The following is a 12,663-nucleotide window of genomic DNA, read 5'->3' as shown; positions in this document are numbered from 1 at the left end:
ACAGAGTTATGGGCCTAACAACATTGCGCTTCAGTTATTTAAATTAATTAATTAATTAATAAATACTTACCGATCTCGGCAACTTCTCGCAATAAAAGAAGGAGGAAAAAGGAAAAAAAAATATATGGCCGAAGTGAAAATTTGGCCTGCCCTATTTGGTATAATCCAGCAACAAATTTCACTCAAATCGCTTCAGCGGTTGTTTAATTAAAACAATTCTCTGTGTCGCACGTATTTCCATAGGTTCACTGGATTTGCTGTACGACTCGCCCAAATGTTTACCTTCATCTGATGAGACAAATCTGACTTCCTAAGCTTGTATGCGACGAATCTAGCAAGGCAGCAAAATACAGCATTCGTGCCAGTGTTCCGAAGCTGTGACGCGCACAGCAGCGTAGCGGCGTAAATTCATTTCGTATAGCGCGCCTATTTTTTTTCTTCTTTTTTTTTTTTTTGGTAGCTGGATAGATGGTGCGAGTTTAATCTTTGAAACAAGTCTGAGGTGAAAATAAGTGGCGCTACCTTCTAACGAGTAGCAGCGTTACCCAATTGTGAGCGCGTTGCTAGCGCCATCTCGAAGGTGGTGAGACAAGTCCTCCGAAGAGAGTATGTGTTAGGCCTAGTCTCTTTTCCGGGCTATTGCTTCCCGTGCGCTCTCCGTCTCCCGCGTGCTGTGTGTTTCGACAGCGTGTTCGAAACGTGTAGCGTTTCCCGCATCATGTATTCACCGTGCAATGCGCTTAAAACTTTGAGTGACCTCTGCGAACCAACATGAAGCTTGGAGAGCGCTGCACTTGCTTTCAGATCGCGTGGTAACCGCATCGAAGCTCTTCAAGTTCCCCGTCATCTCACGTGGCCATGGAAGTCACCGGCGATCTGGTGCTCAACCTGAGCACCGAGTTCCAACCTCGGAAGAAACGTCTGCCTCCTCCGACCACTGCTGCGGCAACCTTTCGCGGAGGCGCCGGGAAACCACCGTCGACTCCCGCGGTCGTCAAGAAGCAGCAGGCGCCGCCAACCCAGGCGTCGTCGTCGAAACCCGCGAAAGTCAAGTTCAAGTTTGGTGCGCAGTCTGCTGGTAAGCGAAGTCGTGACGACGAGTCGGGAGCTAACACCGACGGGGACGCGAAGAGGCCCAAAGGTGAGCTGCCGTTTCCGCGGAAAAAGAAGAAAAACTTCACTCAGTCGCTGTTTGGCGGACGAGGCTCTCTCGAAGAGCCCGAGCCGACGAGCCAGCAGCAGCAGCAGACGACAGCAGCCGTCGACCCCAAGAACGAGCGTGTCTTTTCGTCGTCGCAGTTCGCCGAGTTCCACGTTCATCCGCACTTGGTCGCCTGCCTGCGCGACCGCTTCCAGATCACGACCGCCACCGAAGTGCAGAAGTTTGCCATTCCCGCCCTCCTCGACCACCGCGACACCCTGATCAAGTCGGCCACGGGCTCCGGTAAGACGTTGGCGTACGCGCTGCCCATCCTCCACTGTCTGCAAGAGATCCGACCCAAGCTAACTCGCGCCGACGGGGTCCGCGCCGTCGTCGTCGTGCCGACCAGGGAGCTGGCGCTGCAGACGTACGAGTGGTTCGAGAAACTTAGCAAGGCCTGCACCTGGGTCGTGCCGGGCGTCTTGATGGGAGGCGAGAAGAAGAAATCCGAGAAGGCACGGCTCCGTAAGGGTCTCTCCGTCGTCATCGGCACTCCGGGGAGGCTCACGGACCACCTGGAGCACACGGAGTCCTTTTCTCTGAGCAAGACCTCCTGGCTAGTCATCGACGAGGCCGACAGAATGCTCGAGCTCGGCTTCGAAGAGTCGATCTCGAAGATTGTTACGCTTTGGAAGGAGCAGAGGCAAGTGGAAGGTACCTCCGTGCTCCTGTCGGCGACGTTGACCAAAGGTGTCGAGCGGCTGGCAGGCCTGACGCTGGAGGATCCGGCAACTGTGGACGTAGCGGTCGAAGCGGGAGCTGACGAACTCGAAGAATTTGTCCTGCCCCCTGGCCTGAGCCAATACTACCTCCAGGTTCCCGTCAAGCTGTCGCAGATGGCCCTGTGCTGCCTGCTCCTCGAAGCTTGCGTCGAGTCCGAGCGGGGCAAAGTCATCGTGTTCTTGGCTACTCAGGACTCTGTCGACTTTGAACATGCCCTCTTCTCTTCGGTCTTGGGCATCATGCTCGAAGACACGGAGAAGCGAATAGACTTTGTTAAGCTTCACGGGGAAATGACCCAGCATGACCGTGCTGAAGTTTTTAACCGATTTCGGGAAGCAACGTCTGGTGTTCTCTTCACGACTGACGTGGCATCGAGAGGCATAGACGTTCCTCAGGTGGACCTTATTGTACAGTGTTGTGTGCCCCTGCGACCTGAGGAGTATGTCCATCGTGCCGGGAGGACCGCTCGCATCGGTGCCAAGGGAAAGGTTGTTCTCCTGCTGTTTCCCTCGGAAACTGGCTTCCTTGACGTCCTTGCGCAAAGAAACATTCAGCTGAACCAAATGGAACTGAAGGGTGTCCTGTCCAAGGTGTTCACCATCAAGTCTCACATCCTCGAAGCCAAGACTGATCCGGGACAGAAGCTGAAAACGATGGAGGACTTTGTGACAGCACTCCAGCTTATCTTCGAAAGTGAGGTCTACAAGGAGACTGCTCTGCAGGAAATGGCAAAGAAAGGGTTCTTGAGTCACATCCGTTCGTACGCATCTTATCCTCGCGCCATGAGACACGTGGTGTCATTCAAGGCCTTGCATCTGGGGCACCTCGCCAAGGCGTACTGTCTGCGAGAAACTCCAAGCAGCCTTGGAGCACAGTGGGCCGCACAGCCTCAGGACACTGCAGGGCGTCGTTTTGGGCACAAGAACGCCCGTTTCAGATCGACTGACAAGCACGGAAAACACCCGAAGCCACCTGTAAAAAGGATGAAAATTTCTGAATATGACAGTGGCCTTGTGGAATCAAAGAAAAAGAGAAGAAAACATGTTCACAACGATTGAGCACATCTATGAGGACGGGGGGTGTTGTTTAGTGTATGTGGCAACATTTGCTTGCACTGTAGACATGTTGGTAGTGACTTGTCAGTGAAATCTGGACCGAGTGCAGAAATTTTGGTGGCACAGACATTTTGATACATGTCTTGATAGCGTTTTGGGCAATCACAAAGCAGCTTGTGTGTTTGAAAAAAACAGCCATTTTCTGGCGTCCTAACTTTGTCACGGTTGCCAAATTGTCGATTCATGTGCTGCTGCTACAAGTTTCCTGTCATTTATGATGTCATATGCTATGTACACGAACACTGGTACAGGGATCATGATATGTGGATAACAATTCTTGGGTCCATGCCTCTACAATAGCATGTTTTTGCTTTGTCCCATAATGTCACCGCATGGCAGTTGCATTGATCATGTGGGAGGGCATGTACCCCAACGTACTCTCTACTGTTGTATTTTGAGTGTGCATCACCAGATTCTAAGTCGTCAAATAAATGCTCACAGACATGCTATCTGGCTTGTTGAGTTTGTTACTCTACCCTGTTGCGTTGCCAGCCCAGGGCCCATTTATAGACTCGATTTAGGACCTTGGATAGCAGACACTCTAAAGTATTTATTTATGTAGATAGAATACTGCATTGATGTGAAGTGTAAAGTGGTAAAGAAGTGTTGCGGCTCATGTAGAGCGGGGAAATATGGGACACATGAGTAGGTGGTATGACTGTGTGTGCTTTGCAGTGCCGCGTCATCTACTCTTGCTTGTTCCCTATGTACCCAAGAGTCAAAAATTTTCGTGGTTCCCTCTTAATTCACTGTAGTGCAGTGTTATACGCACCACAGGTTAGCACCACAGGATCTGTGTTTCTCAACTGTACCAATGTGGCTGCTGAACTCAATTTTATTGCTGTAAAATTACGAGGGAGACAGCTAGTAAGATTTGTGGTTTCCATATCAACAGCTGAGGCTGAGCTATACTTTTCCCCCGGGATTAACTCATCTCATTTTTGACTACACAAAAAAAATTTGTTTTGTTTGAGTGGATTGGACTTGTGTATGGTGCATATAGGTACTTGCTATATATTTTGCACCATAATTCTCTGGCATAGAGGTAGCAAATGCTTGAAGAGTCCTCCTTGGTAGTGCCACGTTAATGTCTGCTGACACGTTAGAGTGCTTGTGTTGAAGCAGCTCGTTAATGTAACTTGGCAAACTAGATGGTGCATATTTGGGAGCGAAACAGTGCTGAGCAGGAGACACAGAATGAGAAGACAGGGTGTGATGCTGTCCTGACACTCAAAAATGATTTTCTGTGTGAACGGTTAATAAATGGGCAGCTGGAAAAGGTCTGTGGGTCTTTCTGGTATGATGTGTCTTATGAAGTATGCGTGTGTATACTGCAGAAGCTGAACCTTGCGACCGCACCGGACAAACACATTTCGAAGCAGATGCTTTGGCACTGCACCCTAAACGCTTTTACTGCACAGTTGAAAGCATATAACTGTGTTTGTTGTGTTTCTCTGTTATTTTATGTTGACAGCTGTTGTCGGCAAGCTACTGCCTGATCCTGAACTTCAGCATTACCATGGGGCATAAAAATTTTTAAAATAGTAAACTTTGCCACTGCCACCAGTATTGCAATGCACATTGCCTATGGCAATGTGCGGTTGGGAGCTGGATGTGCTAACCACTGCACTATTGTGCAGCGCTTGTACTTCGTAATTTGTGTAGGGTTTTGCATGCCACACAGGCGGTGTGATGGTGTCTGTGCATGTATTTCGGAGGCCAGCACAAGCAATTTTGTAGTGGGTAAAAGACGTGTGCATTTGAACAAAGTTCTTGAGAAGGTGGTGGTGTCTGTTGTGAGTGCCTGCTGCCGTTGCAGTAAATGACTTCAAGAGCCAGAGGAATTAAGACAAAGTCTGCTGATTTTTTGGTTTATTCATTCTAGTTGTAGCATTTCCATTGGCACCTGACTGCACTAACACCCTTCTAGTACCAAACACGTATCCCAGTCAGGGGGGGGGTCTTTGTATCATCCTTGAAAAGATGCAGCATGTACGGATGTGTATGACCACTGCACTGCATCCTTGGGCGGCTAGAGTGCATCAATCCATGCGGACCTCCCGTCACTTCACTAGAAAGCCCATTGCCACCTTTTGTACAGTTGACACTGAAAGTTTACAGACCACATAGTCTTTTCTTGCTTCGGATACAAACTGGTTGAAAATTCGAAATTTTCATGGAACCCGGGCCCCATAAGTTTTCGGTGCCAACTATAAATACTTTTCTCTTTATCTTCAGTCTTCCCCTTTCGTTAGTGCAGAATTGCCATTTGGTGTAACCATTATCAGGCAAAACTTTCGACCTTTTGTTGTAAGCGAGCAATCTCTCGGTACAGTATATGAAAAGCACCACACTCTGTCTTCACAACCAGGAATGTCCGGACCACACAAAGGACTTCAGGGAAGAGCAGTGTGCTCGGTTCAACAGCATACCCTTCGAAGGGCGCTACTACAGCTGGGTGCCTTATTACAAAGGTGAGTGGGTTGATGATTTACAGATATGTTTGATGGAAAACACATTTCTAATACATTCAGAATCTTACCCCTGACCAGTCTCGTTCAGGCCAAGAGCAATACTTAGCTGGTTGCTTGCACAAACTGATACTCCTCCACAGATTTTCAAGGACTGAAAACCATTTAGTACTTTTGAAATCCACGAGCTTGTGCAATACAGCTTGTGGGTTTGAGAGGTCAGTAGTTCCGAGTGTCAATGAAAGTGTGCGTGTGACACGGGTGTCACTGAATCACATTGAATCGCATTGACTTCCACTACAGACAGCAGCAGTTGTATAAAAAGTGTGACAGAATACACTTGCCTTAGCATCTAAGCAAATCTGTTTTCATTGTGGGCTGCCTGGATACAGCATGACATAATTTTTCATCATGATGGCTGATTTTTTTGCTGTTTTTTGGCACCGGGGGTGTGTAACACCCCTGAGCTTTATTTAGGTGTCAATCATGAGGCCAGTTCTACAGTTTTTATTAGTTGACAGTAAACAGTACAGGCCCCCCTGAATTGCCTGGACGTCTCTGCTCTCTTCACAATATTAATCGTTGTGCTGGACTTGATGCAGATCATGTGAAATCACGTACTTACATCACTGTCTGTAAATACTCCTTGGGCAAATGTAAACTCAGTCATGTAGTACCATGCTGAGGAAGGTACCATGCTGAAGCCTTGCCCACTCAGTGGCTATATGATTTCTGCTGCCAAAGGTAAGGTTGCAGGTTCGATTTAAATGATGGCAGAACGAAAATGCCTGTATATTTTTATCTTTGTTCATGTTAAAAAACCCCAGTTGGTGAATACTAACCCAGAAGCCTCCTCTATAACTTCTCTCGTACTCCAGCCATTGGCTAGGGATGGTAAACTCCATCAGCCAATCATTTAATCGCACTGACGTCTCTTTGAGACACGACTAATATCAACTATAGATAGAATGAACTTGAACTTATAATGTTCTAATGGTTTCATGGACTCAAGTTATGACAGGGTATTTCATTTTTAGTGCTTCTGCTGCACCCATTTGAGCTGCAAACCTGAGGATAATTGTTGTCTAATGAGGGTCTTTGAAATCCCTTTACTTGTATCCTCTTGCAGCTGCTAATCCCTGTGAGCTAAACTGCAAACCAAAAGGGGAGCGATTCTACTACCGACATTCAGCCAAGACCATCGACGGTACACGGTGTCATGATGACGGCAGCCTTGACGTTTGCGTCAATGGAGCTTGCATGGTAAGTACTAAGCGATATTCGTGCTTGACGTGCCTTTGTCACAGTGTGGCTAAGCCTGTCGGTGTGGTGGTCGTCTGGTTGGCATAATTCACTGCTTGCACGTTCTCATGCCATTTGCACTATTTACAAATTCAGCGTGTTCCAATTTCACTAGCACTGTATTTACAGATGCAGGTTATCAAGGAATAGGGTAAGAGACTTGCACCATTAGGACAAGTCAGGATTTGCTAATAGCAATAGTGTGAGGTCGCTTGTGTGGTTACCCATACTTTGGACAGGTACACACTGGTATATGTCAAGCTCATGGAAACTGGTCACTGGTACTAGCAGTGCACAACCGACTGTGCCAGGTCTTCAGTAATAGTTCTGTGATAAAACTGTTTGCTATAAAGTCAATCAGTGCCCACGTCTTGCACATAAATGTCATCTTAACGGTCCAGTTTGTTTCAGCTCCAAAAAGTTTCAGCTAACTAGAATGCATCCTTTCATCTCTGCTTTCACTACTTAATGTGACAGCTGTATGATTTTGGCCTCTATGCTTAGATTGGGGCCGTACACCATCCTTGGCAACTGCACTCTTTACAACTGTACCCTCAAGTGATTACTTGGGAGAGGTCTTCTACTATGTACCTCGCAATAGTTTCTGGAATACCATAACAGTCAATGTCAGGAAGTCACTGTAGAAGTATGGGATTTAGTTTACAAAAGTAGGCTTAGGATGTAAAACTGTAATTTCAGTGTATGAGTTTTCCAATCACTTTACAGCATGAAATGTTCTCTGTACGTACCTATGTTCTATGCATGGTCAGCGAATTGCTGTGTTTTTCCATTCTGTGCTATCTAGCTTCTTGCACTATATTTTGTCAAACAAGAACTTTCTTTGCAACTCATAGTCCCACTTTTCTGCTCCAGCCTGTTGGGTGTGACAAGATGCTGGGCTCGGACGCCGTGGAGGACAAATGCCGGGTGTGTCGGGGTGACGGTACCAGCTGCAGCACGATTGAAGGCGTCTTCGACTTGGATAACTTACAAGTCGGTGAGCAGTACTGTATTTGCTGCCGGATCCTGTCCACTTATCTAATCCTTGCACTATACTAGGAGAAGTGACAAAAACTCACTATCATTGCTGGCTATTTTTCTCACACCATCGTTTCCCTCGCCCAGTGAAAACTGACAAGATGGCATGCGATATCTTAACTAGACACAGAGCTTGTCAACATCTCGCACAAATTACAAACCAGAACCAAAGTCACAAGTCTAGCTCGTCAGCAATCTCGTGTTTCAACGAAACTGATAATTCTGCGTATCTGCCTTCGCTAACGCAGGTTACAATGACATCCTGCTGATTCCATCGGGAGCAACGAACATCAGAATTGAAGAGAAATTTCCCACAAACAACTATCTTGGTGAGTCCTAGTCTTGGGGTGCTGTCTCAGCGAGTGGCAGTGTGGATCGCGGTTTATGCATGACGTGCATCCACGCACATCTGGTAATCCTTATCGTTTTTCGCTCCATCAACCGAGCACTTGAAGCAATCACTGACTGATGCAACTGATGTCTGGCTGGTGTGTCATTTCTTACTAGTACTGCTTCTTTCTGACTAGTACTGCTTCTGTCTCATTGCAGCCGTTCGCAACCAGACTGGTTACTACTACCTCAACGGCAACTGGCGCATCGAGTTTCCCCGGAGCATCCGGTTTGCTGGTACTGTCTTCCACTACGAGCGGCGCAACCACGGTGCCAACGCTCCTGAGAGCTTGGTTGCCCTTGGGCCAACAATCGAGACCATCCTCATTGTGGTCTGTATTCTTTTTCTTTCTCTGGCTGTTCCTCAGTCCTTAGCTTGAAAAGTCAAAAGTATGATTCAGCTATATTTCCACTGCCAAAAGTATGATTCGCCAACCATACTTGGCGACAGCTATCTGTGGCGCAGCAGCCGCGGAGCCACAAAGCCAATTCGAACATGTAAGAGAGCTACTAGATATTGTACTAACCTTTAAAGGTTGCTTTTCAAAGCTTTCTTTATCTCCTCCCCTCACTTTGCTGGTGCCATCCTGCTTAGCTAAACAACTTGGTCCATGCGGTTATCTGCCACTGGGGTTGTGTAGTTGGGTGCATATTTCAGTCGCTATGCGCTCGTTATTGTTCAATACTCGAGAAGGGTTATGTGCCACATCACTAAAATACCTTATAGACCCCCTGATAGGGGTCTATAAGGTATTTTAGTCTCATCTTTGCAGACCAACAACAATGCACTAGCTGCACATTAATCAGCGTACATAAGTACTGATATTACTTAGACACAAATAATACAAATTAAAGATACACCAGCAGATAAGTACATTAAAAATAAGCCAGTCTCCCTGTGAAAAGTGCTCAGTAATACCCTCCACAAATGTAGAAAGGCAGGTGACGGCTTTAATTTGGCATGAGCACATCTTGAGAATTAGCCTTAATTTCCCCCCTGTACATGTCGGTGCGTTAAAACATTTTCACATTTCCACAAGTTTTATCGCACCTCGCTTAATCAGCCACCGCATATCCTCCCTGCAGCCTCAACATCGCATCGTACACTACACACTTTCCAAGTGGGCTGCTCTCGCGTGCGCACTATTACCTTTTCTGCCTCATTCTTTTGCCATGACACTACAGAGTGGAAGAACCTGCCCTACAAAATTGCCGCCACTCTGACACAAGGGGTATAGAGGCAGTAAGTGCATCCAGAAATGTGTCATACTTGTCATATTTCTCTGTGCAATCACCTCTTATCAACCTTTTGCCCTCAATAAGCATTAAACATCATCTTCGTCCGTGACGTACAGAAAGTGAACAGCTACAGTCGACAAGGCTGTGCTCTTGTCATCCACTACTGCTGCTACCTCACTAACTCAAACAAGCTTCATGCCATTTAGATTCTAACACTACATTCAATTGGTCTGTGATATTTCTGAAAAATATATATGCTAGTGCATGTGCTTATATTTTACCAAAACAAGCAATTATTTCACAAACTATGGTGGCCAGTAGGTTGGTAAAGCGGTGATTACTGGGCAGCGGGTTCATTTTTCTTGCTTTCGTGAGTTAAATACGATAGGAAGGAACGCAAGAAACCAAGGACAATGCACTGGCTGCACATTAATCAGCATTTCAGCAACATGTTGACCGTCATGTGTGGGGCAATGTGCACTGCGGGCAAGCCATCTTGACACTTTTTTAAGCAATTCATTCGAAGCACAGGAACAAGAAGTACAGATTGCACTCGTGTGCACTTTGGAGACGAGGACAGAGTAAGGCACACAGATAAACATACAGGAGCACTCTAACAACTTTCATTAATTGAAACTTCCCATTTTCATATAGCATGTACATAGATCATCGTACAGCCATGTGACGTGTCTTACCTATCTTACTGACAAGTTAAGGAGTAAATTTCTTTTTGAAACAACAAAATTGATGGTGTACTGACCCACCTGGCCCCTTTGCCAATAATGGCTTTAACCTCTATACATTTACTCGTACCTTTATCTTTGTGGAAGCTGATTATGCGCCATTTTGAAAACAGCAGTGAGCACCTACAGTCATTGCAATGTGTTGTATCTTTATCTGTGTGCCTTACTCTGTCCTTGTCTTCAAAACACACCCCAGCACAGTATGCATTTCCAACTAGGCCAAGAAGCAGCACTCAAAAAAGTGCGGGAAGCACTTGGACAAGGTTTTCTTAAAGCACGAAGTTTTCTTCTTGGAGATTTGTGCGTCTTTCCTCTGTAGCTTCGTAGTACTCTTGCGTGAACACGACTTTTGTTCTTCTTCCTGTGATGATTGGTGAGAAACGGGGGCTTTTTCGTGCAGCTGCTGTACCAGGAGAAAAACCTGGGCATCACGTACGAGTACTCGGTGCCTCTCGGTGTCAGTCGGCCGCAGCCGGACACATACAACTGGAACTCGGGAGACTTTGGAGAATGCTCACAGACCTGCGGGGGAGGTGTGTGATTTTTTTCGTCCACTGTGCAGCTGCTCTGACTTCGTAGGACTCACAATGTTCATGCCAGTGTATGCACCTAACTTGCTAATATAAGCTCTCAATGGCAGTTCACCTATCTGGATAAATTCAGGGGGGCACAAATATTTGAAACTTCTGAATAACAATCCAGTATTGCCTTATTCAATTTGGTTTTTGAATCAAGTAGTCACTATTCATAAACACGAATATTTTTGTAACAGTTTTTAAATATATTGAATTGTCACCTGTGTGCAATCAAACATGATATTGGAGCAAAAGTGCAGTAAATTTATTCTAACATGGCCATAGTTAATAAAAAACACGAGAATTTGCATAGTGGAGCATGATGCATTGCTCAGAGAGCCACACTTTTCCAGTTCAACTGTGATTGCTTGCACTCACCGAACCGTCCAGAGTACGTGAATGCCCGTCTGCTTCCAAAACATGCAGTAATGAACTCGCCTATTAACATTATTAGGGGATAGCATCTTTTAATTGCCCTTTGCTGCCTACTTTGCCAGGTGCTCAGACCCGCCTCGTCTACTGCACGAGCGCAACCACGTTTGAGAAGGTGTCTGACGACCTCTGCAACCCGACAGTCAAGCCCCAAGCCGTCAGGGTCTGCAACCCAGAACCGTGCCCTGCAACGTGAGTTCACTGCAGCCATTCTTGCGGCAGTTTAGAGCTCGAAACCGAGTTTGCTACGCGTCTCCGTTCCTCGATCAATGCTTTCCGTTATGCCATTGTTGTCATGTCACTGCCATTGTCTCCGTGTCATTGTCAGGCCACTTCCTCATTTCCGGCTTCACCCTTACTATCACCCCATCAGTCACGAATTTATGACTGAGTGTTCTTAAGGCCTAAAAATTTGCATGTCTGGTTAAGCTATATGTTCATCTACGTAGTTGCCATTTTTCTGAAAACACGACACAACCTTTGCAGAAAAAAATGTTTGGACCTGTAGTTTAAATAAAAGGTCACATCAGGCCAGTCGTCATAATTTTAACAAAGAATTAATTGCGAATGCTAAGCTCTTATAGATGATGCATGACATGAAAAAACAAATACTATTTGTTACAAGTAGGTGCACTGGTTATTATTGAGTTGAGGGCCTTCTTATGCAGGAAATAACTAATTAACAGCAGTCATACAAAGCAACACTTCAAACTTCTCATCAAACCATGTAATGTACCTCATAAAATCCCATTTCTTGCATTACACTTTATATTAAGCTTAGAAGCATCGAACCTTGGGCGAGCTTGTATGGCTATATGATGTAGCTATAGAGGGCAAGAAAAGCATGGACATATGTGAAGAAAAGACAGGACGTGTGCTGGCTTCAAACTGACATTTATTGCTCACAGGAAAGGAAAATGAAAACAGTAATGAACAAACAGCACGCATGTGCTGTTCGTTACTTATGTGCAGACAATAAGTAGAATTCCGGGGGGTGCACCGAGTTTTTTTCATCAGATTAGCTCCACAGTTCAGCAAAGTCAGCTACAGTTAATTGGCTAACACATGTGTCACCATTTCTTTGAATTAAGAAAGTGTCCACTATCTCTCTTGTTAGTTTATCAGTGTGCTTATAGACGAATGAGGCATCTGACAAAACAAGGTCACAGCTGCATTCAGTGCAGTATAATGCAAGGCCAGAACAGGCTGTCCCCTTGAGCCTGCTGTGGTGCTCTCTGAGCAGAATGCTTATGCACCGACACATTTTCCCAATAAAATGCCTTCCGTGGACGAAAGGGGTGTCACATATACCACACCGCATCTGCGGAGGACAAAATGAATTCCAATTTATTGGAACACTGACATCTAGGACATCCAATGTGACATCCCTTTTATCTGTGGAAGGCATTACATCAGGCAAACGGGTCGGTTCAT

The 12,663-nt window shown here is 46.0% G+C and overlaps 2 protein-coding genes across 2 annotated transcripts in view; both read left to right on the top strand.

Moving 5' to 3' along the window:
• LOC119434663 (papilin) overlaps positions 1–12,663 on the top strand; it is a 105,002-nt gene that overhangs the window by 20,555 nt on the left and 71,784 nt on the right. The window contains exons 5-11 of the mRNA XM_037701759.2: positions 5,411–5,513; positions 6,640–6,773; positions 7,686–7,809; positions 8,099–8,179; positions 8,400–8,572; positions 10,623–10,755; positions 11,295–11,421. Coding sequence (XP_037557687.1) covers positions 5,411–5,513; positions 6,640–6,773; positions 7,686–7,809; positions 8,099–8,179; positions 8,400–8,572; positions 10,623–10,755; positions 11,295–11,421 — 875 coding nt within the window. The remainder of the gene's footprint in view (positions 1–5,410; positions 5,514–6,639; positions 6,774–7,685; positions 7,810–8,098; positions 8,180–8,399; positions 8,573–10,622; positions 10,756–11,294; positions 11,422–12,663) is intronic.
• Positions 613–3,493, top strand: LOC119434662 (probable ATP-dependent RNA helicase DDX31). The gene has a single exon (XM_037701758.2). The coding sequence runs from the start codon at positions 859–861 to the stop codon at positions 2,980–2,982; it is 2,124 nt and encodes a 707-aa protein (XP_037557686.1). The 5' UTR covers positions 613–858; the 3' UTR covers positions 2,983–3,493.

This window comes from Dermacentor silvarum, unplaced genomic scaffold, assembly GCF_013339745.2.
Source record: "Dermacentor silvarum isolate Dsil-2018 unplaced genomic scaffold, BIME_Dsil_1.4 Seq15, whole genome shotgun sequence".
Taxonomy (NCBI): domain Eukaryota; kingdom Metazoa; phylum Arthropoda; class Arachnida; order Ixodida; family Ixodidae; genus Dermacentor; species Dermacentor silvarum.
The sequence above is the reverse complement of the archived record's forward strand: the minus strand, read 5'-3'. Positions and strand labels throughout refer to the sequence as shown.